The sequence below is a fragment of the Muntiacus reevesi genome, chromosome 3, assembly GCF_963930625.1.
Source record: "Muntiacus reevesi chromosome 3, mMunRee1.1, whole genome shotgun sequence".
NCBI lineage: Eukaryota > Metazoa > Chordata > Mammalia > Artiodactyla > Cervidae > Muntiacus > Muntiacus reevesi.
Window position 1 is genome coordinate 119178610 of NC_089251.1, and position 26886 is coordinate 119205495.

Consider the following 26886-nt stretch of genomic DNA (forward strand, 5'->3'; position numbering starts at 1 on the left):
TCACGCTACATAAATTATACCTCAATAAATCTAAAATATTTCAGAGGGATAAAAAAAGACTTAGTCTTATAGAGAAAAAAAATCTTACAGAGCTCTTTCCAAACAAGATGGATCATCTACACTTGAGGTATTTGCCAGAAAATCTATCTTGACTTACTGTCAAAACCAGGTTGAAATGAATGGTATCTGAGAAGGTCAGGCCACAAGAATACTAACCATCCATTTGCTCATGTTTTGATCAGCAAAAGGAAAACATATGAACCACATAAGCCTGGTACCTCATCAAAACGTTCTCACTTAACCACAGTTTCTCATAATGTTCTCAATTATTTTTAATCAAGGCTTGATATAAGAAGGAGCAATGTAAAAAAAAGGGAGCAACGTGAATATTTTTGTTTTGAAAAAAAAAAAGGAAATAAGAAGAAAGATGGAAATTTATGATAAGTAGAATTATAGTCCCTCAAAGATGTCCACTGGCTTCCCCGGTGGCTCAGATGGTTTAAAAAAAAAAAAAAAAATCCACCTGCAGTGCAAGAGATGTGGGTTTGATCCCTAGATTGGGAAAGTCCCCTGGAGAAGGGAATGGCAACCCACTCCAGTATTCTTGCCTGGAGAATCCCATGGACAGAGGGACCTGGCAGGCTGCAGTTCCATAGGGTCACAAACAGTTGGACAAAATTGAGTGACTAACACTTTCACTTTCGAAGATATTCACATCATAATCTCTGGACCCTGTAAATATATTACCTTACAGAGCAAAGGGGAATTAAGGTTGCAGGTGGCATTAAGAATGTTAATCAGCTGACCTTAAAATGGGGAGATTGTTTGGATTATCCAATAACCCAGTTACCTGGGGTAGGCCCAATGCAATTCCGAGAGCCCTTAAATGTGGAAGAGAGAGGCAGAACAGAAGAGCCTGATGGAGATGTGACTGTGTAGAAAGGTACAGAATGATGCAGCCATTTCTGGCTTTGAAGACAGAAGAAGTGGCCGGGATCCAGGGAATGTGGGCTGACTCCAGAAGTCCCGAGTTCTTCCCTAGGGCTGCCAGGAGGAACACAAACCTGCCAGCTCCTTGATTTTAGCCAAGATCCCTTTCAGACTTCTGACCCCCAGAATTATGAAATAATAAGTTACTGCTTTCAGTCAGGAAGATGGTGATACTCTATCAGAACAGCAATAGAGAACAGAGTCCTTCCAGTGAAGTAAAATAGCACTGGTTTCATTTTACTCACACGTTCACTTAACAAATACTGAAAACTCTCCCTGGGCAAAGCATTGAGTTGGGTGCCCTGCTGGGAACAAAGCAGGTACAGGTGGAAATGAAATCTATGGTGCCCATGAATGTAGAAGCCAGACAACGGTCAGATACTGGAAAGAGAACAAGGAGAGGTACCACGCAGGATGAAGTGAAGTGAGTGAAAGTCGCTCAGTCGTGTCTGACTCTTTGTGATCCCATGGAATGTAGCCCGCCAGGCTCCTCTGTCCATGGAATTCTCCAGGTCAGAATACCAGAATGGGTAACCTTCTTCAGGGGATCTTCCCAACCCAGGAATCAAACCTAGCTCTCCCGCATTGCAGGCGGATTCTTTACAAGCTGAGCCACAAGGGAACCCACCACACAGGGCTTTGGTCGCGAACCCTACAGGGCCTGCATCTCTTCCATCTACAAACTGCTATATGATGTGGCCCAGCCTTCAGTGATCACTTCTCTCCTATCTCAGAGAAATAGAAGGTCCCTCTATTCCCACCTCATTTTAGGTTGCAGGCCCTTTCCTCCAGTTATAAACGTGCCGAGAGCATTTGAAAACCTCAGTCAAAGGTGGAAACTACAACCCGCCACAAGAGTGTGCACGCGAGGTGACTGCATTTTTTTTTTTTTTTTTCCTTTCCTGCCAAACCAGAATTAGCCGGTATGGGAATGAACAAGCGTGCAGATTTGAAATTGCACGGATTGGAAGGAAGCTCAGGTTAGGTTCGGGCACCTCCAAACGCACCCCACCCCCTTTTTTCTTTTTAAAAAAAGCCACATGGACTGAGGTCTCGATCTCCAAGCTCCCCAAGACGGAGCTGGCCCGGCAGCGAGAGGCGGAGGCGCCGGGAGCCCGCACCGAGCGCCGAGCCGGGCGGAGCGCCGAGCCGCGGGCGCAGGCAGCTCCGGGATGATCCGCGACATCGCCACAAATCTCTCCGCCCAACCGCTCCGGGGACTCCGAGGAAGGCAGCGAGTTCGGAGATCCGGGCCGGGAGCCGAGTGAGGCCGCCGCCCGGCGGGCTGTGGGCGGTGAGTATCGCGGGCCGCGCTGCGCCGCGGGCCCGGGGATGGAGAGGCGCCGGGGGCATCTTGGACTGCGGTGGCCGCTGCGCCCCGAGAGGCCCGGGAAGCGGCGGTGCGGGCCCCCGGGCCGGATCCGGGAAGGGGCTTCGGGCGATCGAAGGCAGGGCTGCGCGGAGGCGCGGCGGTCCAGCCCAGGCCACCCGCCTGGGGGCTCGGGAGCCGCGGGCGAGGTCACCTCGGGGCGGGCGGACTAGCGCCCGGCCGGGGCGGAGCGTGGGGACACGCGTAGCTCCCACCGCGGCCAGGGCCCCGCGCGCGTCGTCCAGGGCGCACGGCGCCCCTCCGCACTCCCGCGCGGCCCGGGAGGCGCCCTCGGCCCCGCGCTCAACCTCGCCCCCCGCCTCCTCTCCCGACCCCCGTTAGGGACTCGAACTACAAGTGGTGGGGCGCGGGGAGGAGGGAGCGAGGGGACCCGGGTCAGGGGACTTTCGGGGTTGCGGGAGGACTCCTGGCGCAGGCTGCCGGGACTGCGATCGGCCCCGCTTCCCCGCGGAACTGGGGGCTCCCAGCGTGTGCGGAGACGCGGGATGGAGAGGGGTGAGGGGGTCTCGAGGCGCTGGGGAAGGGGGAGCACGGAGTGTCCCGGAGAGGGCGGCTCTTAGGGGGAGGCGGGTGGCGCGGAGGCCGGATCGCTGGGGTCCAGCCCCAGACGTGAGATTAGGGTCCCTCAGAGCGGTTCTGATCGAGTCCCTCAGTAAGGGAAGGGGAGACAAAAATGAGGCGAGGGGCCGGGGGCGGCCTTGTTGGGACTGGACGCCGCTGAGGCCTCGGACGGTGTTTTAGGAGCTCAACTCTGCTTAACAATCAAGCCGTTTTCTTTCCACGGAAAAGCTGATCTAGGCTCATTAGCGAGGATGAGTGAGGGTTATTATTGGACATTAGAAAGGTTCCTTTTCGCTTTGCCTGTGATGTGTGTGTTTGTGTGTGTGTGTGAGAGAGAGACAGTCGGTCAGTCAGTTAGTTATTCACCATTCACTAGTGATGGTGGATAAAATAGGCTTTGGAATCCCTCAGACCCAGGTCCATATTTGGCTTACCACGCAGGTGGCGCCAGCAGTAAGAACCCACCTGCCAGTGCAGGTAGACTTAAGAGAGGTAGGTTCGATCCCTGTGTTGGGAAGATCCCCTGGAGGAGGGCATGGCAACCCACTCCAGTATCCTTGCCTGGAGAATCCCATGGACAGAGGAGCCTGGTGGGCTATGGTCCATAGGGTAGCAGAGTCAGACATGACTGAAGCAACTCAGCACGCCTGCGTCTGGTAGTTTAGCCTCTCTGAGCTGTGTGGCCCCCATTCTACAAGTAGCCTTGATTTCCTTATCTGTGAAATGGAACATTAGTATCAACTGGGCAGAATCGTGGTGAAGCCACCGAGCACAATCCCTGGCCATAGGAGGCACTTAGGTGTTCAGTTCCCTCTAATTCATCGTGAACTAGGGGTACCCGACAGTCGTTTCTGCTGTGCTGTGGTCTCCGCACTAGCTCAGCTGCTGCAGGCTCTATAGCCTGTTGACCTCAAGTGCACCCTCCAAAGGCTGGATATTTCCAGTGCACACCAGGTCTAGAGTGCAAATATTGATAGAGCCAAATTACAGAGGGGCCCACTACATACCTACATCTAATGACGAACCTGCTACCAGCTTAGCCGCCCACCTCTGGGGAAGACTGTATTTTAAATTTTATTTTGGAGCTTTCCCTTTCACGTCTCATTTATAATGAACTCCTTACATGCTAACATAATTGACCCTGATGCTGGGAAAGATTGAGGGCAGGAGGAGAAGGGGACGACAGAGGATGAGATGGTTGGATGGCATCACTGATTCTAGGGACATGAGTTTGAGCCAACTCCGGGAGATAGTGAAGGACAGGGAAACCTGGCATGCTGCAGTCCATGGGATCACAGAGAGTTGGACCAAACAACATCACCATAGTCAAATTAAAAATCGATGACTTGCTTATAAAACTTACTCCTCTAAGAGCGGTGTGGAAAGTTTAATTTCCTTTTAATCTCTGAAACACTCCAGCAGGCTCTGAATTATTTTCATTTCTGCCTGTTACCAGGTAAATATGTAGCTGACTTCCATGTCATAGCTTGTGTGTGTTACTTCATTTACCCCATAAGGAGTTTCTCTTTCACTGGTAATGAACTCACTTTAGGGAAGGATGAGAAGTTGACTATTGGTCCCTAATCTTTCCATCTCCTTCCTTCAGCTTCTTCAGTGCACGGCCCTAATGTGATGGGCAGAGCTTCTATTGTAGGTAAGCCTAGAATGGGTTACATTTTATACTTCCCTTTCTATCATTAGGCAGACTATCCTCTCATGGGGGAGAAGAGGGTGTTGGGGAAGCACATACACAAGTCTACATCCCAGTGCAGACTAGTATTCCCAAGGGAAATGGCTCTGAATTGCCACTAATCTACTGGTGGCAAGAAGCTGAATCAGTTAAAAGATAGAGGGACCTTTACTTTCTTATAATAAAGTTTGTTATTCAGTCACTAAGTTGTGCCTGACTCTTTGCCACCCCATGGACTGCAGCACACCAGACTTCCCTGTCCTTCACCATCTCCCGGAGCTTGCTCAAACTCATGTCCATTGAGTCGGTGATGCCATCCAGTCGTCACATCCTCTGTCGCCCCCTTCTCCTCCTGCCCTCAATCTTTCCCAGCATCAAGGTCTTTGCATCAGATGGCCAAAGTATTGGAGCTTTCAGCATCAGTTCTTCCAATGAATATTCAGGGTTGATTTCCTTTAGGACTGACTGGTTTGATCTCAATATATATTTATTTAGAACTCTTCCCAAAAATTTAAATAAAGAGAGAAATTATTTGAAAGACCATCAACAGGTTTGTTTCACTCCAGTCTTTTTTTCCCCCCTAAGGATAACATATTTTTAAAAACAACCAAAAAGGAGTCATTTCATGCACCCCATTTTGTGACCCCCCCAAGTATAATTCACACCTTGAAAGTGAAAGTGAAGTCGCTCAATCGTGTCGGACTCTTTTTTGTGACCCCATGGACTGTAGCCTACCAGGCTCCTCCGTCCATGGGATCTTCCAGGCAAGAGTACTGGAGTGGGGTGCCATTTCCTTCCTTTATAAATCTTCAAAGAGCCTGTGTAGTTTTATTTTTGATGGTGCACTGGCATTGCATAGCTATGGCATGAGTGATTGATTTAACACTTACTGTAATGTTGGATATTAGAGATATTTGTAAAGTGTTTCCCCCCCCCTCATTCTTTCAAAATTTCACTAATTAGAATTCAGTTAAACCTTGAAGGATGAGCAGAAGAGGAGCAGGAGATTAGAAGAAGAGAAGAGTGTTCCTGAAAGAAGAAAACATCATGCACAAAAAGTTCCAAGGCTGTGCCAGGTTCAGGGAGCTGCAGGTGCTTCCACCAGCCTGGAAAGTAGAGGGCAAAGGTGAAGAACGGGAGGAGGGAGCTGGCAGGGTGGCAGAATGCAAGAGGAGAACCTGGGGGCAGACAGGGCAGTTCGAACTTGATCCTCAAGATAACCTGACAGGGTGGGGAAGTTACACGGTAAGATAGCATTTTATCGCTCCCAGCAGCCTGGGTAAACGAGAGGTGAACCAACAGAGCAGCATTGCGGGCAGGAAGTGTAGTGACTGAGAACTGCCCAGCTGTTTAAGAGATAGAATCATCTAAAAGATAAAAACAATGAGTATGAACGGAAGAGTCAAGATGTGTTAATTGCTTGGTGGTGTCCAACTCTTTGCAACCCCACGGACTGTAGCCTGCCAGGCTCTCTGTCTGTGGAATTTCCCAGGCAAGAGTACTGGAGTGGGTTGCCAGTTCCTTCTCCAGGGGATCAAACCCGGGTCTCCTGCATTGCAGGTAGACGCTTTACTGTCTGAGTCACGAGGGAAGCCCAAAAAAGATAAAAATAATGAGTACAAGAGAAAGTAAGAGTCAAGATGAGCCCCAGGATAGATCCTTTAAATTGCTCTTCCACTAGCATCCCTGATCCTTTAGTGCCTGTTTCTTCCCAGCAAACTCTTAGTCTGGGGATTAGTGAACTTTTCCTATAAAGGGTCAGAGAGTAACCATTTTTAAATTCTGCAGTCGCATAGCCTTCGAAAAGGTAAAAACAATTCTTTGCTCAGGAGTGTACAGAGACAGGCTGTGCAAACGGCACAGGGTGCTTCCCTAAAGGAGGTTGGGTGCTGGGTGCTTTGCCACAGTCTGCTTCTCTGTCCTCTCGTCCATGTACCAGTACTGCACAGAACAGCCCCCCAGCTGGAGGTGTTCCTAGTGTACTGGGACCGTTTTTTACATCACCTTCCTCCACTGCAACAAAAGGATTTTCAGTAATAATCACATGTCATGGTCAGTAATAATTGTTTTCTGATTTGCTCTTCTGGTTTAAAATAATTACCTGAAACAAAGAATGCATTTGCATTTTCAAGACATTATTCAACTGAGTAAAACGTTTCATGCATTGACTACTTTCCAGACCCAAGTTTTTCACCCTGTGGTCTTGCACTCTGTTTTGCTCTTTTAAATTTTAAACAAAAATAAAGACTGCAGGTGGGCATGTGGAGGGCAAAAGTCAAGTAGCTGGCATCCTGCCACCATCTCCACCATCATGTGATGTCAGGGTCCATCTCGGATGTCCTGCTAAAGGCAGTGATGTGTAACACTGCAGGCATTGCAGATCCAAATTGAGCTGAGGTGCGTGTCAGCAGTTCTAAATTCTTAGAAACTCTTACTGTCAAAACAGATATGTGCATACAGATGGTCAAAAGACACAGGAAAAGATGTTCAATGCAAATTAAAATTTCAGTGGTCAGAATAGCCACCACCAAGAAGTCTACAAATAATAAATGCTGGAGAGGATGTGGAGAAAAAGGGAACCCTCCTACACTGTTGGTAGAAATGTAAATTTGTGCAGCCACTATGGAAAACAGTGTGGAGATTCCTTTAAAAACTAAAATTAGAGTTGCCATATGATCTAGCAGTTCCACGCATGGGCATGTATCTGGAGAAAACCATAATTCAAAAAGATACATGCACCCAAATTTTCACTGCAGCACTGTTTACCATAGCCAAAACCTGGAAGTAGCCAAAATGTCCATCAACAGAGGAATGGATAAAGAAGATGTGGTACATATATACAATGGAATGATATTCAGCCATTTTAAAAAAATACAAAATAATGCCATTTGCAGTAATATGGGTGGATCTAGAGATTGTCATACTGAGTGAACTATGTCAGATAGGAAAACACAAATATCATATGCTATCACTCGTGTGGAATCTAAAAAATGAAACAAATGAACTTATTCACAAAACAGAAACAGATTCACACTTAGAAAATAAACTTACGGTTACCAAAGAGGAAAGGTCAGAGGGAAGGATAAATTAGGAGTTTGGGATTAACATATACACACTACTGTATATAAAATAGATAATCAATAAGGACCTATTGTATAGCATAGGAAGCTACATTCAATATTATATAATAACCTATAAAGGAAACTGAATTGCTGTGCTATACTCCTGACACTTACATGATATTGTAAATCAACTATACTTCAATAAAAAGATTTTTAAAAAAGAAAAAAGCCAAAAGTGTGCAGCTGGGGCCCTACATGTGTCAGTTCAGATTGGTCACTCAGTCGTGTCCAACTCTTTCTGGCCCCATGGACTGCAGCATGCCAGGCTTCCCGGTCCATCACCAACTCCCAGAGCTTGCTCAAACTCATGTCCATTGAGTCAGTGATGCCATCCAACATCTCATCCTCTGTCATCCCCCTCTTCTCCTACCCTCAATCTTTCCCAGCATCCGGGTCTTTCCCAATGAGCCAGTTCTTCTCATCAGTGGCCAAAGCCAAAATATCACCATTAGTTCTCTGAAATAACTTCCATGTAGAACACAGTATTTAGAAAATGATGCTAATATGACGCTTACAGACATAATATGAAAACATCGTTGTTAAAAAAAAAATCATTGTTTGAAACTCTGACCAACAAAGGATTTTTTCAGGGAAGAGTTTTTTGTCAGTGACATCTAGAATTACTGGCACAACAGTGATGACAAAAAAGCAGACCAACTTATAGTTGTTTGTTCTTGCTTTTTTTGTTCTCGTTGGTGGTTTCTGGGGCCAAGTGCCCCCTCTGCTCTGTCCGTGGTGCTTCACTGCCCCGCAGGGCTCAGCTGCTCAACAATCATTTCCACTTGTTGTAGACAGTAGTTTGTTTCATTATCCTGAGCACTGAGGCCCCAACATGGCCACGATCCTCTTCATTCTCAACCAATGAGCTAGCTTCCCTACTTCACCAAAGAAATTAGACTAACAAGCATGACTTTCCACCCCATGCTTACCATCTTATCTCTATCTACCTGCTGCTTCCTCCAGTCGTAGAGGATTGGTCACCCTTCCTGATCAAGACTAACCCTGTCCCATGACCTCTGGGGTTAGTCATTTTCTGTCTCTCTGGGCTTCCCAAGTGGCTCAGTGGGTAAATAATTTGCTTGCGGTGCAGAAGTCGCAAAAGACTTGGGTTTGATCTTTGGGTTGGGAAGATCCCCTCGGGGAAGGGCATGGCAGTCCACTCCAGTATTCTTTCCTGGAGAATCCCACCGACAGAGGAGCCTGGCAGACTACGGTCTATGGGGTCAGAGAGAGTCAGACCCGACTGAAGTGACTTAGCACGCATGCATCTATGTCTGTCTCTGTCTTTGTCTCTATCTCTATTTTTTTCTTTATCCTCAGCTCCTATGCACATGCTTCAATCTCATCCTACAAGATAAAACCAGAGACCTTCCCTGACCTGGTATCATCTCCCCTCTAGCTCCATCCAACCTCCATCCTGTTGATCGAACAACTTGAGAGATGGGTCTATGCAAACCACATACCCCATCTTATCTCTTCCTTGTGCAAATGCAGGTGCCAGCTGTTCATTTTGTAAAGATAAACTCCAAGATCCTTTTTTGACACATAAGGGCCTTCAAGATCTAGCCCCTGGCTTTCTGGTAACCTGAACATCACTGTAGTGTCCAAATTTCTTTAGCCTGATTTCCTATTAGCACTTTTCTAGCTTCCCAGCTAAATGCTCAGAATGGGGATGGACAGAGGGGATAAAAGTAAGTCATGTATGTCAGACATAGCATCAGCATTATTAAAAAACTTTATCGCCCCTTGTCAGATAACAAATTAGCCTTCTTCTTTACCAGTCTCCCCTGAGTTGGGTTCCTATGAGTCAGTCCCCCTGGGGCTAAGCCACTGTAGCTGTACTGAACAAATTGAACACCTGGACCCACAAAACTGAGAACACTATCAGGCCAAGAGCCTGCACAGGACCGGGCTATCCTACTTAAGGCCAGGCGCCTTCCTTCTCTGACATCTGTGTTATCTGTCAGTTTCCATCTCAGTAACGGACACAAGGTTTGGGTTTTGAAATCAGGAATAGCTGGGTTCAATTCCCAGGTTCCTATCTAGCCATACTATCTACTGGCCTTGAGAACTTGGGAAAGGTGCTTAACTTCTCTGAGCCGATTTTCGTTTCTTTGAAATAACCATCATAGCATTTATATATAGGATGACTGTAAAGATGAAAAAGGTTTCATCAAAGCACTTGGCCTTGCGAAAAAGCAAAGCATGTTCCCAAATCTACATAATGATGAAGACTAAAGATCCAGTGTGACGGTGGGGTGACTTTGGTTTTGATGGGGAGGTAGTGCTGTCCAAAGAAGAAGGAGATATTTTTTGTTCTGATGTTCCATGAAATTATTTGTCCTTATGTATTTCAGATCATCTTGGAAAATGTATACAAGTCATGAAGACATTGGGTATGATTTTGAAGATGACCCCAAAGATAAGAAAACACTTAAACCCCACCCAGACATTGATGGCGGCTGGGCCTGGATGATGGTCTTGTCCTCTTTCTTTGTTCACATCCTCATCATGGGCTCCCAGATGGCCCTGGGTGTCCTCAACGTGGAGTGGCTTGAAGAATTCCATCAGAGCCGCGGCCTGACGGCGTGGGTCAGCTCCCTCAGCATGGGTGTCACCTTGATTGTGGGTATGTTCACATGTGACCTGTTGTCAATTATAATTATATAATTATAATATGACAGTCCCTAACTGTAAGTCATGCTTTATCTCGTTGAAGTACTAGAGATTAGATGTTAGTGGATGTTACTCTTGTTTTTATTGTGGTCAGATATACCTAACATGAAATTTACCCTTTTAACCATTTTTAGGTATACAGTTCAATACCATTGAGTACATTCATCACCACCATCCATCTCCAGAACTTTTCTCATCTTCCTAAACTGAAATCCTACCAATTAAGCCATAAGTCCCCATCACCACCTCTCCTCTCAGCCCCCTATCTCTGGCCACTACCATTCTGTTTTATGTCTCTATGAATGTGTTTACTGTAAGTACCTTGAATAAGTAGACTCAGACAATATTTGTTCTTTTGTGTGATACTCCTATTTGAGCACTGTAAACATTTTGAGCATTTAAAAAAATGATCATTTAAAATGTTTGCCCCTGTTTTCTTAACTATTATACATCATTACCTACCATTACAAATCTGTTTTTAAACACTTATCAATATTTTTAAAAGATAAGAAACTTAGAGAAAAACACAGTAAAAGTAAATAACCATCTTATTTCAGAGCCCTGGTGTTTTACATTTGAAATATTGATCCCATGTCATTGAAAAATCTATTAAGCTGTTTTTAGAAAGGTTATTGATACAGCTAACAGGAAGGAATAATAACATATTCTTGTATTTTGTAGTTTAACCTAACCACCCAGCAATCTATGAAAGCAATTCTTATCTCGTTGGAAATAGTAAATCAGAAAGCTGGAAAAAAGTGAAAGTGGTTAGTCACTCAGCTGTGTCCAACTCTTTGTGAGCTCATGGATTGTAGCCCGCCAGGCTCCTCTGTCCGTGGGATTCTCCAGGCAAGAATACTGGAGAATGCTGCCCTGCCCTCCTCCAGGGAAAACATAAATGGCCTCAAATATCTTCCTGGTTGTGAAAGTATGTGGATGACAGGCATATGTGTGTTTGACAACAGTCTTTGTCTTGTCAGCAATTTCCACATTGGTAATTAATTGCTTGAATTCAATTCAGAGATTTGTTGATCTTGGCTGGCATTCAGCCAGTTTTTTTTTTTTTTTGGATAATACCAGTGACATTAGTAACGGTGGCAGTGCTAATGACAGAAAATAAGGACAAAATGTTATTTCTCAAGATGTGTGCAGGGGGTATGTGTTTATCACAGGGAATGGTTACTGATCTAGTTTTAAAATTAAATAAGGGCACCATTATGTGTGTAAGTGAACTGTTGATAAATCATTTTTGCCTGTAACTGTGATGAACTGACTGACTCCTTCAACCCTGCCGTGGCCTTGTTCAAATCAGGACTGTTGTATCATATAAGAAGTGCAAGTAGGTTAACCTTAGTGCAGGGAATTTGCTAGTTTTATGTTGGATATGGGCTTCCCTAGTGGCTCAGATGGTAAGGAATCTGCCTGCAATGAAGGAGACCCTGGTTTGATCCCTGGGTTGGGAAGATCCCCTGGAAGAGGGCATGGCAACCCACTCCAGTATTCTTGCCTGGAGAATTCCATGGACAGAGGAGCCTGGCAGGCTATATAGTTCAGGGGGTTGCAAAGAGTCAGACGTGACTGAGTGAATAACACTTTCATGTTGGATATAATTTTACCTTCTCAATGAGTAAGTAAAGGAAAACTAGTCTTCTGAAATACTTAAAATCCATTTTCTCATCTTTTTTAAAATAAACATTTAGAGGGTAGAACAAAATACTTTCAGATTCAAACTAGGAAGTGTGTGTGTACAACAGAAAAGAAAATTCAGCCAAAGGCCAGGATATTTGTCCCAATATTTTCCAAATCATCCAGTAAGATTGTCTCTGGTGTTACTTCATGTTTCACAAGTTCCACAGGCATAAACAATGGAAATCAGTCCTGAAGTTATTGGATGTGGTTCTTGGACTTTTTTCATAGCTCAGCTCGTAAAGAATCTGCCTGCAATGAGGAGATCCCGGTTCAATTCCTGGGTCAGGAAGATCCCTTGGAGAAGGGATAGGCTACCCATTCCAGTTTCTTGGGCTTCCCTTGTGGCTCAGCTGGTAAAGAATCTGTCCACAATGCGGGAGACCCGGGTCCGATCCCTGGGTTGGGAAGATCCCCTGGAGAAGGGAAAGGCTACCCACTCTAGTATTCTGACCTGGAGAGTTCAATGGACTCTCATGGCATCACAAAGAGTCAGGCACAACTAAGCTACTTTCACTTTCACTTTCCTGAAGATGATCCCCCAAATCAGAACACCTAACTCAACAGTGGTGATGAAATGTGATTCACCTTTAATTGGGAGGTAACCGTGGATTCTGAATTCTGAGAGTCCTTGAATTCCAGACAGTGAGCTTCCGACAGTAGAATAACCTTTCTTCAGGAAAGGTGCCTGCCAGATAAACATCTTTTATCTTGTGCTCAGAAATTACAGCACAGCAAAGCTCATAGTTATATAAATGAAAGGTCTTTTATTCTGTCTATCATGACCCTAAATTGCTATTCATTATCTAAGGTGCCTGATACAGGTGGCAGCAGATACGCTGGGTGCTTTCCAAGGCAGAAGCCAGCAAAAACAGCTCTCCTTTATTTAACACTTATTACACACCACGTGTGGGTTTCCCAGGTGGTGCTAGTGGTAAAGAACCTACCTGTCAATGCAGGAGATACAAGAGAGGTGGGTTCAATCCCTGGGTCAGCAAGCTCCCCTGGAGAAGGGTATGGCAACCCACTCCAGTATTCTTACCTGGAAAATTCCATGGACAGAGGAGACTGGTGGGCTACAGCCCATAGTGTTGTGAAGAGTCGGACAGGACTGAAGCTACTTAGCATGCATGAACTCATGCACTTGCCAAGTGCATATGATGTACATGATCTCATTTGATTCTCTGGCAAGCCTGGGGGCCAGACCATCATCTTCATCTCACAGAGGAGAACATGCAACACTCAGAGACATTACGTTACTGAAGTTAACTTGTAGCCTTTAAGTGCGGGACAGGCTTCAAATGTGGTCCACTGGACTCCAAAATGATGCCCGCTCTACCACCCTGCCTGCCTGGACACTGAATGAGAACCGAAAATATATTTGAAGTGAATAAGTATAAATTGTTTTCTCTTTCTCATCCTTGTAAGGACACTGAGTTACACTTTTAAATTAAAAATGCCATGAATTGTGTCACAGAGTTGAAGGCACTCTCTCGGGCACTGACTCGCACATGGGAAGTTAAGTAAACTCATTCTTTTTTTTATTTGGCTGCGTAGAGTATTAGTTGCAGCACTTGAGGTCTTCCTTGTGTCATATGAGGTCTTTCATCTCAGCACAGACTCTCTAGTTGTAGCACATAAGCTCAGTAGTTGCATGGGCTTCATTGCTCCACGGCATGTGAGATCTTAGTTCCCTGACCAGGGACTGAACCCCTGTCCTCTGCATTGCAAGGCTGATTCTTTAACTGCTGGATCACCAGGAAGTCCCAGCTTAGTAAGTTTTTAACCTGAAATAGTCCCACCTGAACATAGGGTTTCATAACTACATAAAGTAATAATGATCGAAAAATGTGATGTCTTTTTTATTTTTATTTTTTGGCGACACTGCACAACTTGAGGGATCTTACTGCAATAAGAGTAGAGTGCTGAGTCTTAATCACTGACTGCCAAGGAATTCCCTAAGATGATGTTTAAAATGCATGATCTTGGACTTCCCTGATAGTCCTGTGGTAAAAACACCCTTCCAGTGCAGGGGACTTGGGTTCCACCCCTGGTCGGGGAACTAAGGTCCCACATACCACACAGCAGAGTCAAATAAATAAAATGGATGATCTTACTGAATGCTCCAATACTTTGACCACCTGTTGTGAAGAGCCAACTCACTGGAAAAGACCCTGATGCTAGGAAAGACTGAGGGCAAAAGGAGAAGGGGAGGCAGAGGATGAGATGGTTAAATAGCATCACTGACTGAGTAGATACTCATTTGAGCAAACTCCAGGAGATAGTGAAGGACAGAGGAGCCTGGTGTGCTGCAGTCCACGAGGTCGCAAAGAGTCAGATCAGATCCGACTTAGCGGCTGAACAGCAACAACACTGAATGCTGAGTACAGCCTCAAATGGTATTACTAAAATATAGATTGCTGTTTGAAGAAGGAAGCACTTATCCCAAGACAAGTTGCCACAAAGGCAGGAAGAAAAGAGGGTTGACAAAAATTTTAAAAAAAGAGAGAGAGAAGTGTATTCCTGAATCTCCACACAGTGTCATAAATGCATAGCCTGATGGGTCCCATTGGAACTGAGAGTCAGCAAAGGTTGAAGTATGTGTGAAGTCATGAGAAGTTCTTTCCGGCTTGGTTTGCATCTAGATGTCCTCATGAAAACAGGCTACAAGTGCCTCGCCTGAAGCATGGACGTCCCGAGAGCCCTCTTCCATACTCCCTTAAAGCCTGGAGGAAAAACTCAAATGTGAACAGAGGCCAAACAAGCAATGTAAATGCGACCAGGAGGCCAAATAAGAGATTAACATTTGGGTGGGGGCTGCGGCAAACTGGAGAGGGTGTGACACAGCTAAACGGGATCACCTACCGCACAGGGCCAGCTGCTTTGGGCCGTATGGGGAGGATTTTTGTGAATAATCCTAATTTTTAAATGTTGGCAACTGACTCAAAACATTTAAAATTTTCTTCTCAATAAACAAAATGTATCCACAGGCTGGGTGGAGCCTCTGGATCTCTAGTCTAGAATCTGTTGTAGACCAGAGAATGAATCAACATGTCTATTTATTTCAGGTCTGTCTTTCCTGAAAATATAGAACCTTGTGTCATTTGGGGACATTATTGAAACCTGTCTTTGAATGCCAAAAGCTCTCTGCACATAAGGCCATGGCGGGGGGTTTGGTTTGTTTTAGTTAACAGCTCTAGTAATGTTTTGTCTTCATATAAAGATTCTCTAAGAAAATAAAATGAAAATAAAATGCTACTCAGTTCAGCTCAGTTCACTCAGTCACGTCCGACTCTTTGCAACTCCATGAACCGCAGCATGCCAGGCCTCCCTGTCCATCACCAACTCCCGAAGTTTACTCAAACTCATGTCCATTGAGTCAGTGATGTCATCCAACCATCTCATCCTCTGTCACCCCTTTCTCCTCCCGCCTTCAATCTTTCCAAGCATCAGGGTCTTTTCAAATGAGTCAGTTCTTCACATCAGGTGGCCAAAGTATTGGAGTTTCGGCTTCAGTGTCAGTCCTTCTAATGAACACGCAGGACTGATCTCCTTTAGGATGGACTGGTCGGATCTCCTTGCAGTCCAAGGGACTCTCAAGAGTCTTCTCCAACACCACAGCTTAAAAGCATCGATTCTTCGGTGCTCAGCTTTCTTTATGGTCCAACTCTCACATCCATACATGACCACTGGAAGAACCATAGCCTTGGCTAGACGGACCTTTGCTGGCAAAGTAATGTCTCTGCTTTTTAATATGCTGTCTAGGTTGACCATAACTTTCCACTAGTCAGTTCCTTTCTTAATGTTCTGTGGCAGGACCTTTCATCGGCTTGTTCATTAACACCTGTGGGTGCCGCCGGACGGCCATCATCGGAGGGCTGCTGAACTCGCTGGGCTGGGTGTTGAGTGCCTACGCCGCAAACGTGTATTATCTCTTTATTACGTTTGGACTGGCAGCTGGTAAGCATTGTGGATTTCCTTCCTTTTTTTTTTTGGCCACGCTGCACACTGTGTGGAATCTTAGTTCCCAACCAGGGGTGGATCCCACACCCCTTGGTTTGGACGCACAGAGTCTTGACCACTGGGCCTCCAGGGAAGTCCCCATAAGTGGTTTTCCTAAACTTGACTTTATGTGTTTTTGTTGAGCATTCAGGCAATGAATTTCATCATGGAGAAAAGAGACCCATTAAATATTTAGTCCCTTTGTCTCTACCCCACCCTACCCATATCCTATCCTCCAGGTAATACTTTTAATATAAGATGTTAAATATACCTGAAGCATGAGGAGACAACCTAACAGCTGTACTTGGCCTCCCTAATAGAATTTAATTAAATTTTCTATACCTCGTTCTAAGTGCTAGTCCTTCTCTTGTAACAAAACCCACGTACTAACAACATTCTCTCATTTAAGAACTGCAGAATCCAGCGTGAATCAGAGAAAAATCACGTTCTCCTTTGGCTCTGTTCAAATTAATGAAATAGCAGCAAAACCCACACAGATTTAGAGACTGTAAGAATCAAATCCAGAGCAGAGTGGCAGTCCCCAGGAGATATATAAAAATTGGCTGTCAGGCAGCACAGTTTGCATATCCATTTTGCAAAATGTATTCCCAGCCATAATTTCTTCTATCAACAGACAGCAGAATGCACGCGGATAAGTAGTTTCTTACTCATACAATTGTATTTCAGTGAACCAGATCCAGCCTGACCTTTTTGAATACAGAGCTATAATCGTCATAAATGGCACCTTGATGGCGGTGTTTTCATAAAGAGTTCAAAGTTAGAATTGGAACCCTTGCTTTTTTTCCCCCACTTATATGTGTGACTTTGGGAAAATTACTTAACTTGCTTATGCCTCAGTCTGTTTATCTGCAAAATGGAATAATTGAATGCTTGGCTTACAGGGTTGTTGAAAAGGTTATATGAAATGATCTATATGAAGCACTTAGCACAATGCTTGGCACATAATAAAGTCTTAAGCAAATGTTAGCTAATATATAATTGTTATTATATATGATATAACATTTTTAGTATAAGCTTAAGTTTATGCTTTAAGGTAGCAGAAGAAGGTGAACATAAAAACCAACTGTCCATATAAGTTGACAAGTTGGTTCTCTATGATGTATCCACATATACATCTTTAGGTGTAAAAAGCACTTCTGTATTCTATGAAGCCTAGTTTGGAAACCATTGATCTGAAGGACTTGACAACACTTCTTAAAGAACAATTCAACATGTTTTTCCTGAGGTGATTTAGAAACTGCCCCATAACAGTCCAATGCATAGAGCTGGCACAGGGATTTTACTTTTGCTAAAACTAAGGAAGTCACACCAGGGTTTCTGGGCAGACACATGGGAGCCCCTAGGAACTTTATCCATGTTGTCTGGACATATGTACTATGAATCGATCCCCAACACCAGTACTTGAGGGAGTTGCCTGGCGGTCCAGTGGGTTTACCAGTGTTAGAACTTGGCCTTTCACTGCCATGGCTTAGGTTCAATCCCTGGTCAGAGAACTAAGATCACACAAGCATGGCCAAAAGAAAAAACTAGGACTTGAAATTTATTCCCATCATTTAGAGATGCCTATTGTCAGACTCTTTGTTTCAGACTCTTTGTTTAAATGGAATTTTATATCTTGCAATTAGTTGCTTTTGATCCTCAAATAATATGATCTCCATATTCATTCATTTACTTATTTATTCAACAAGTATTTATGGATCCAAAGAAGTAGGAAAAAGATCAGGAGACCAGTGAAAGGAAAGTGTTTCTTAAAACACTTTTTTTTATTGCACCCACTTTTTATACAGGAAACACTCAAAGAAAGTCTCTGAAAATAAATGTATCCACTTTCTCCACAAATATATATTATAATTATATTTAAGTGGAAAATCCAGCTAAATCAGCTAGCTTGTATATTGTTGGGCTGTCATTAGTGAGACATTTTGAAACTGATTGACCCCTATTTTATAGAAAAGAAAAAAGCTAGATGCAAATATCTGCAAGAAGTGAGTGATGAAACAACAAAAAAAAAACTAAATTAATTTTTAAATTTTTAAATAAAATTTTAAGGCAAGTTATTGAGATATCTATGTGTGTATGCATGTTTATCACTGTACAGTGATAAACATATTTGTTTATCTGTATGTACATATCTCTTTATGTTTGAAAGAGACTTTGTTGACATCCTTCTTCATTACAAGAAGCATTTGAGGCAGATTTTTTGGTATTTGTTTTTTTTACATCTAGGCAATTAAAATTGCATGGATGTCCTCTTAATGAGCAGAAAATTAACATCTGTTTGAGTGATCTTACTTACCCAGGAGAGTGTGGACAAATTTCTTCAGCTCTGCCATTTAAGGGCTCCATTTTCTTACTCAGCTCCTGGAAGAACCTTTCCCTCCAATCCGTGCTTTTTACTCAAAACCACAGGATTGATTCTCCCCTGCTCTGGGCCTTCTTCTCTTTCCTGGCTTATCTGGGTACAAAGTGAAAGTGTTAGTCACTCAGTCGTGTCCAACTCTTTGCAAACCCATGGACTGTGGCCCTCCAGGCTCCTCTGTCCATGAGTTCTCCAGGCAAGAATACTGGAGTGGGTTGCCATTCCCTTCTCCAGGAGAGCTTCCCCACCCAGGGATTGAACGTGGGTCTCCTGAATTGCAGACGGATTCTTTACTAGCTGAGCCACCAGGGAATTGACCTGATGTGGTGAAGAATTGTTCCAGGGCCCTGCTTGACCACTGCGCTTGGGCCTCAGTATCCCCAAGGCCTGTCCTACACACTCATAGAATAATTGTGCCAATTACGAATCACAAAGTCACATGAGGAAGGGGGATATTGTTCAGGACATGGAGAGGGTAATAGATGCTTATAGCATCAGACACAGAATTTTTTTCTCACACGTGGGAGTATTTATTATTTAAATGATGTTATAATTGGTGCTACTTTTATGCTTTGGTCTCTTGATTCGGCTCCTTATTAGTCATTTCATTCTGTTGCTGTTTAGTGATCCGTAACCACATTTAATTTAGGATGTTGGTTACTGTCAGTGACAAATCAGACTTTGAAAAGTAAACTTTTGCACCTCCAGCAAAATGCAGAAGGGCAAATTTCAAAGGACAAACAATCCAGTTTCCTCAACAAGTAAATTGTGAGGAAAATAAAGAGATAACTTAAGAGACTTAAAATGTATATGTCAACAAATAGCAATGTGTGGGCCTTACTTGATTTAAACAGATCTTTTAAAAATATGGTCATTTTTGAGACGGTCTTTCCCAGTGGCTCAGCGGTAAAAAAAAAAAAAATCCACCTGCAAATGCAGGGTACATGGGTTCGATCCCTGGGTCGGGAAGATCCCCTGCAGAAGGAAATGGCAACCCACTCCAGTATTCTTGCCTGGAGAATCCCATGGACAGAGGAGCCTGGCGGGTTACAGTCCACGGGGTCGCAAAGAGTCGGAAATGACTAAGCAATTGAGCAGCAGCATAAGACAATTAGAAATTTAAATACCTTCTGGATATTTTATGATATCAAGGAATGATTCATTTTTCAGATAAGATAATGATAATATTATCCAGTTTAAGGAATTCATCTATTTTAAAAGCTGGAGCAAAATGCTTCTGCAGCTCCATCCTGGCAGCCAGGGGATGAGCAGTTAAGGGTGAGACAGAGCACAGACAATGGAAAGGGACCAGACCCTGCAGTTGGGTCTGAATTCCAATCCAGATTCTCCGGCTACCTGCTGCAAGGTCAGGGAAAGTTTCTTAATCTCCATGAGGTTCAATGCTCCCTTTAATAATTTGGGCATAACCACAGGTAGCTTTCAGGTTATTGTGTAAATTAAACCAGATAAAACCTGAAAGACAACAGGTACATCATCGCCACTCAATTGGCGGTAACTGTTATATTTGCGTGTATGACTGCTCTGGTCTCCTTCCAAATTCAAGTAATTCTGAAACTGTTAAATGATGCAGAACTAGGGAAGCGTCTCAGCTTTGGAGCATGCTGTTAGTCACAGTCTCTTCTCTGCTATTAAGCTGCTATCCTAATGTCAGGAGGTTGTAAACATTAGAATGCAATGGGACCCCTTGAACAACTGAAGCAGAGTTTTATGGTTTCCATCCATCTGTACCTAGAAGTTGAGAACGCAACCCTCAACCTCTTGGCCAGTGCTTTATTTGATTTGATTTCATATTTATTTTATTTTTAAATAAACTTCATTTTTAGAGCCATTTTAGGGCTTCCCAGGGGCGCTGCAGTGGTAAAGAACCCACCTGCCATTACAGGAGACGTAAGAGATGTGGGTTCAACCCCTGGGTCAGAAAGATCCCCTGGAGAAGGAAGTGGCAATCTACTCCAGTATTCTTGCCTGGAAAATTCCATGGACAAAGGAGCCTGGTGGACTTCAGTCCATGGGGTCACAAAGCGTCGGACACGACAGCACAGCACCACGACTGTTAGGTTCAGCAAAATTGTGCGAAAACACAAAGTGTTCCCAATACCCCCTGCCCCCAACACTCACCACCTTCCCCAGCAGCGTTTTAATTTTGTCCATGTCAACCACCAGCTGTTCCTGTTTTCTAAGAAAAATACAATTAAGAACATCAGAGCTACAAATGAGTCTTAGGTGGTTTTGACGTCTAGTGGCTATGTGTACTCATGGGTACATTTTAATTCCTTTTATTCTTCTGATGAATTTGGGAACACACTGGCCCATTCCTGAGGCTTCTGCAAATTGCCTGGAGTCACTGCCTCCCCTTGTCCATGAATACTTCCTGTGTATTAAATGCAGTTAGCACTGACAGCAGAACACTCAGAATGCATGCTATCTTTCAACAAATCACTAAACACATGCTATGTATTCTGGGCAATGCCCAGCATACCAGGGGCGACAATACCCACAGTCCTGCCCTGGTGGAGCTTATATTCTCATGTGAGAATGCAGACTTACTTTAGTTGTTTATTTAGTATATATAATTTATCTAATGTAATTTATTATTATTATTATTATTATTATTATTATTGGTGTAACCTTTGCTGAAAAGCCTGTTGGGAGAAATGGTGGACTAGAAAAAGGCTTCTGTTGGTGATGGTCTTGGTACTTACCTCCCAAGCTCCTTTTTTTTTTTAAACAATCATGATTGTATCTTTGTTTAAAAGAAAAGTTAAACAAAAGAAGAGAAAACTTGGGGTGGGTGGAGGCCACAGCAGGAAAAGCCCAAATTTCGGACGACAAAAACACACCTGGGTTGAGATTCTTTCTGCGTGTCAGCTTCTCCAAGTACAAAAAAGGGCATAATGGCATCTATTGTGTAAGATGTTACCTTTTGATAGAGCGGATTTCCTGTGGTATTGTCTGTAAAGCGCATGGACTCCTGTGAGTGGTCAGTAAGTACTGGCTATTGTTATTTGGAGAAGGAAATGGCAACCCACTCCAATATTTGGTCTGGAGCATCCCGTGGACAGAGGAGCCTGGCAGGCTATATCTAGTCCGTGGGGTTGCAAGAGTGGGACACGACTTAGCGACTAAACCATTGCTGTTATTCAAAAACAGTTAGAGAGATGAAGGTAATGAGATGCAGATGATCTCGAAGGCTGCCAGCCGGGGCTGTGGCCGTTTACCTTGTCTGCGTTTTCTCCCCTCTCGGGGCCGCAGGCTTCGGCAGCGGGATGGCCTACCTGCCGGCCGTGGTCATGGTGGGCAGGTACTTCCAGAAGAGGCGCGCGCTCGCCCAGGGCCTCAGCACCACCGGCACCGGCTTCGGCACGTTCCTCATGACGGTCTTGCTCAAGTACCTGTGCGCGGAGTACGGCTGGCGGAACGCCATGTTCATCCAGGGCGCCGTGTCCCTGAACCTGTGCGTCTGCGGCGCGCTCATGAGGCCGCTCTCGCCTGGCATGGACTGCGACGACCCCCAAGGGAAGGCGCCGCACCACGTCCTGCCGGCTCACTCCACCGAATCGGTCGGATCCAGCGGCCACCTGGGGGAAGCCGAGGAGAAGCCGGGGGGCCCCTGCACCGAGGACACCTCCCTCGGGGACGCGCCTGCGCAGGCGTGCCAGGAGAAAGCCGCACACACAGACATGTGCGCCTTCCGGCTTCTGAAGACGGTGAGCCAGCTGACCATGAGGGTCAGGAAGGGCTTCCGGGACTGGTACTCGGGCTATTTTGGGACAGCCTCGCTCTTTACTAATCGGATGTTTGTCGCCTTTATTTTCTGGGCTCTGTTTGCCTACAGCAGCTTCGTCATCCCTTTCATTCACCTCCCAGAAATAGTCAACTTGTACAAGTTATCAGAGCAAAATGATGTGTTCCCCCTGACTTCGATCATAGCCATAGTTCACATCTTTGGAAAAGTGGTCCTGGGCGTCGTGGCCGACCTACCCTGCATCAGCGTGTGGAATGTCTTCCTGTTGGCCAACTTCACCCTGGTCCTCAGTATCTTTATTCTGCCCTTGATGCACACCTACGCCGGGCTGGCAGTCATCTGTGCCCTGATAGGCTTTTCCAGCGGTTATTTCTCCCTGATGCCCGTGGTGACGGAGGACTTGGTGGGGATTGAGCACTTGGCCAATGCCTACGGTATCATCATCTGCGCTAACGGCATCTCCGCGTTGCTGGGACCACCTTTTGCAGGTAAACGCTTCAAGGCATTAAGAGCTTAGAGTGCATGTAGATAGGTTGGGTTCTCATTTATATTAAAAGCCCAGGATGAATATGAAGTAAGTTTCCATGTGTGCACATGCTCCTTTCTAACCCCCTCCCCATTCCTGCCCCCAATTTCTCGTGTATAAATTTTAGCAAGTTAAAGGTCATTCATTCCCATAGAATGTAGATGAACTTTTGGTCCTTAACCTGTGAGATAAATGACCAGTCTGGTAAAACAGACGGTGCCATAGCGCAGAGCCTGTGCACCATTAGAAGGAGGCAGTCTCTGCCAGTTCAAGCTGATCTCACAAAGAAATAACAGAAAATCATGACTGGCTCTTCTATTGTTAGCCCCCTCCCCACCCCAACAACCCACGAGAAGCTAGGACTCTGCACTCTCAGATGACTTTTCCAGATTTTCAAAACACATCTGTAGATTCAATAGATCTGTGGGCTGTAAGAGTTTCTATGTGTGTGCTAAGTCGCTTCAGTCATGTTAGACTCTTTGCGATCCCATGGACTGTAGCCCACTAGGCTTCTCTATCCATGGGATGGGATTCTCCAGGCAAGAACATTGGAGTGGGTTGCCATGCCCTCCTCCAGGGGAATCTTCCCAACCCAGGGATCAAACCGGCATCTTTTATGTCTCCCGCCTTGGCAGGCGGGTTCTTTACCACCAGTGCCACCTGGAAAAGCCCAGGAGTTTTCTACTGGTGCTGTAATAAATCGCCACAAACTTAGTGGCTTAAAACAGTACAAATGTATGATCTTACAGTTCTGGAGGTCAGAAGGCTAAACTGGATCACAGTGTGCCAAAACCAAGGTGTTGGTGGAACCACATTCTTTCTGGAAGCTCTCTGGAGCATTCTGTTTGCTTGCCTTTTGCAGCTTCTGGGGACCGCCTGCTTTTTTGTCCCCTACCCTTTCCTCCATCATCTAAGCCAACAGCAGAGCATCTTCTCATTTCTCTGGGGTTCTGACTCTGCCGCCTCCTCTCACTTTTATTTTTTATTTTTTTTCCATTTATTTTTATTAGTTGGAGGCTAATTACTTTACAATATTGTAGTGGTTTTTGCCATACATTGACATGAATCAGCCATGGATTTACATGTATTCCCCATCCCGATCCCTCCTCCCACCTCCCTCTCCACCCGATCCCTCTGGGTCTTCCCAGTGCACCAGCCCCGAGCACTTGTCTCATGCATCCAACCTGGGCTCTCCTCTCACTTTTAAAGATACCTGTCCATGGGATGGGACAGGCATTGGGTCCACTGGATAATCCAGAAAAAACCCCGTCTCAAGAGACCTCCAGTTGCCAACATCGAGGATGAGATCTCTCACATACATTCACCCCAGTTCACTGGAGAATTTGCTACTTGCATCAGGCATGCCAGAAGCCATAGGCTCCCAGGAGGAGTCCCATGCCTGGCCAGGTACCTCTCTGAACCTGTCATTCTGGGTGGATTTTAAGCTTTGTGTCAGGTTGACCCAGTCCCCAAGAGGCCAGGTGCTGGGCAAAGTCACAGAGTCTTTCCATGGTCCTGAGATTGAAGGCAGGAGCCTGCAAAGCATGGCAGAGGCTGGAGTCAAATGTTAACACCAAAGTGGTCTCTGGAGGTGGCTGTTGGGGCATCCAGGCCAGGACTGGCAGCAGTTGTCAGAGCTACCAGAAGTTCTGAGCAAGGTTTTCACCGGAGGAGCCTCACCTATTCAGATGTCCCTCCCTCTCCTTTTCTGGCTGCTCCTGGCCCTTTATTCTTATATCCTGTGCAGAAATACTTCTTCCCAGTAGCTGGGGAAGCTCATGGATTCAGGCCAAAGCCCTCCCACCCCTTTCTTCCCAGTCTCTCTACAGACCCACAGTCATCTCCTATCCTAGGGCCCCACTGGCAGAGGGCTTGTGCTAACTAACCTACCCATCTTTATGTCCCACCTCCCACCCCAACAAGATTTGAAGCTCCAGAAATTATATATATATATATTGTTTTATTCAACTGATGCTTGGAAAGATTGAGGGCAGGAGGAAAAGGGAGCAACAGAGAATGAGGTGGTTGGGTGGCATCACCAAATCAGTGGACATGTGTTTGAGCAAACTCCCGGAGATACTGAAGGACAGAGGGGCCTGGCGGGCTACAGTCCATGGGGTCGTAAAGAGCTGGACACACCTTAGCAACTGAACAATAACAGTTCAGCTGACAACGCTGGCAGCTGGCTGACTAAAGGTTTAAAATGCAAGAATTGCTTTAGGAAACCCAGAGGCTACATATGGGGCCCCTTCTGAGTCAGGCTGCTCCTATTTTCTGCTCATACACAGAAGTGCAAGCCAGCATTTCTAAGTGACAGTGAATATCTATAGCAATGCAGTAGACTGTTGGCAGCTGAAAACTGTTCAGTGATCTCATAGTATAGAATTCTCTATCAGTTAGGGATGCATTTTGTTGTAAAATCACACCCCAACAATAGTAGCTTAAATAGAGATTTAATTGTGTCACATAACCAGAAATCTGGAGTTCAGAAACTAGATGATGATATTGAGACAGTGTCTCAAGATCCTCTTGGCCTTTTCCTCATGCTGGTTGCTCACAGTCAGGGAGTGACTCCAGTGGCTCCAGTCACTACAAACTTATTTATAACAAGAAAGAGGAAGGGATGAAAGAGTCCCAGCAGACTTCCACTTATACCTAATTGGCCAGAACTGTATCTCACAGTGAGTCTAAGCTTCAGGGGAAACTGAAAATTGGAGAACTTTGCTTTCTAGCCTCGGGACTAGAGGAAGGAAAGAAGAAAAGATTTGGAATGGGGGTCGGATCAATCAACCAGTGGTAACTTCCAAAGAAGTTAAATATCCATTAAGGGGATGGGGACTTTATCAGTGACTCATCCACCCTCTTGTTGGAAGTCCTTCAGATATATTGTGTGTGGTAATAGAATCTGCCATTGATGTTTCTTTGCATGATCAGGGGGTACTTTCTGCTTCTAATGGTCAGTCTGGAATTATTTTATACTGATCCATTAGATTGCAATGGGCTTCCCTGATAGCTCAGTTGGTAAAGAATCCACCTGCAATGCAGGAGACCCCAGTTCGATTCCTGGGTCAGGAAGATCCCCTGCAGAAGGGCTAGGCTACCCACTCAAGTATTCTTGGACTTCCCTTGTAGTTCAGCTGGTAAAGAATCCACCTGCAATGAGGGAGACATGGATTTGATCCCTGGGTTGGGAAGATCCCCTGGAGAAGGGAAAGGCTACCCACTCCAGTATTCTGGCCTGGAGAATTCCATGGACTATCTAGGCCATGGGGTTGCAAAGAGTCAGACATGACTGAGCGTCTTCACTTTCACTTTTTCACTAGATGGCAATAGCACTATCACAAAGCAGCTGTGAGGTCCAGCATAAGTGATTCATGATCAGTGTTAATTAAAGCACCAAGGTTTGACAGCATGGTTTTCTTATCCCATCCCTATGGTCTTCTTATCCCATCCCTATGGTCATTTCCTTTTCACACATTTGAATTCTAGTGCATTTTCTTGAGTGGAAGGGAAAGGAATTACAACTAGAAAATAGGGAGTTATACCCAACTCTCAGTCCTTGGGTCTGATCTCTGCTTCAAGGTTCCTCCCTAGAAATGGAGTCTGTAGCTGAATTTGATCCATGATGGATGGTAGAAACCACTGTATTAATGGTGGATGTGTGTTAAATGCTGCCATGGTGTAGCCCCCCTAGTCTCCTTTGTCCTTGGGATTCTCCAGGCAAGAGTGCTGGAGTGGGTAGCCATTGCCTTCTCTAGTGGATCTTCCCAACCTAGAGATCAAACCTGGGTCTCCCACATTGCAGGCAGATTCTTTACCATCCGAGCCACCAGGGAATCCTCAAAATGCTGCCATGGAAATGCTAAAATCAATGTTCTGATGCACGTCTCCAGGCCAGCAACGTAAAGAGGCCTTTCCTTCTTTTTGTTTATTTCTTCTTCCCCTGAACCTATGTGCTGAGAAATGCTGAGCAGCATGATTGACCAACTGCATTGTGTTTAATTCATTGATCTTCCAGGCCAAGGAGCCAATATTGCAATGAGACACAAGACCAGCCTTTATGCATTATAGCATATGAGTGACTAAATAACCACATT

The 26886-nt window shown here is 45.1% G+C and overlaps 1 protein-coding gene across 1 annotated transcript in view; it reads left to right on the forward strand.

The window, feature by feature from the left end:
• The first annotated feature begins 1900 nt into the window (after nucleotides 1-1900).
• Nucleotides 1901-26886, forward strand: part of SLC16A14 (solute carrier family 16 member 14) — a 32234-nt gene continuing 7248 nt past the window's right edge. Inside the window, exons 1-4 of the mRNA XM_065930380.1 lie at nucleotides 1901-2284; nucleotides 10111-10382; nucleotides 15932-16075; nucleotides 21771-22751. Coding sequence (XP_065786452.1) covers nucleotides 10124-10382; nucleotides 15932-16075; nucleotides 21771-22751 — 1384 coding nt within the window. The 5' untranslated portion in view covers nucleotides 1901-2284; nucleotides 10111-10123. The remainder of the gene's footprint in view (nucleotides 2285-10110; nucleotides 10383-15931; nucleotides 16076-21770; nucleotides 22752-26886) is intronic.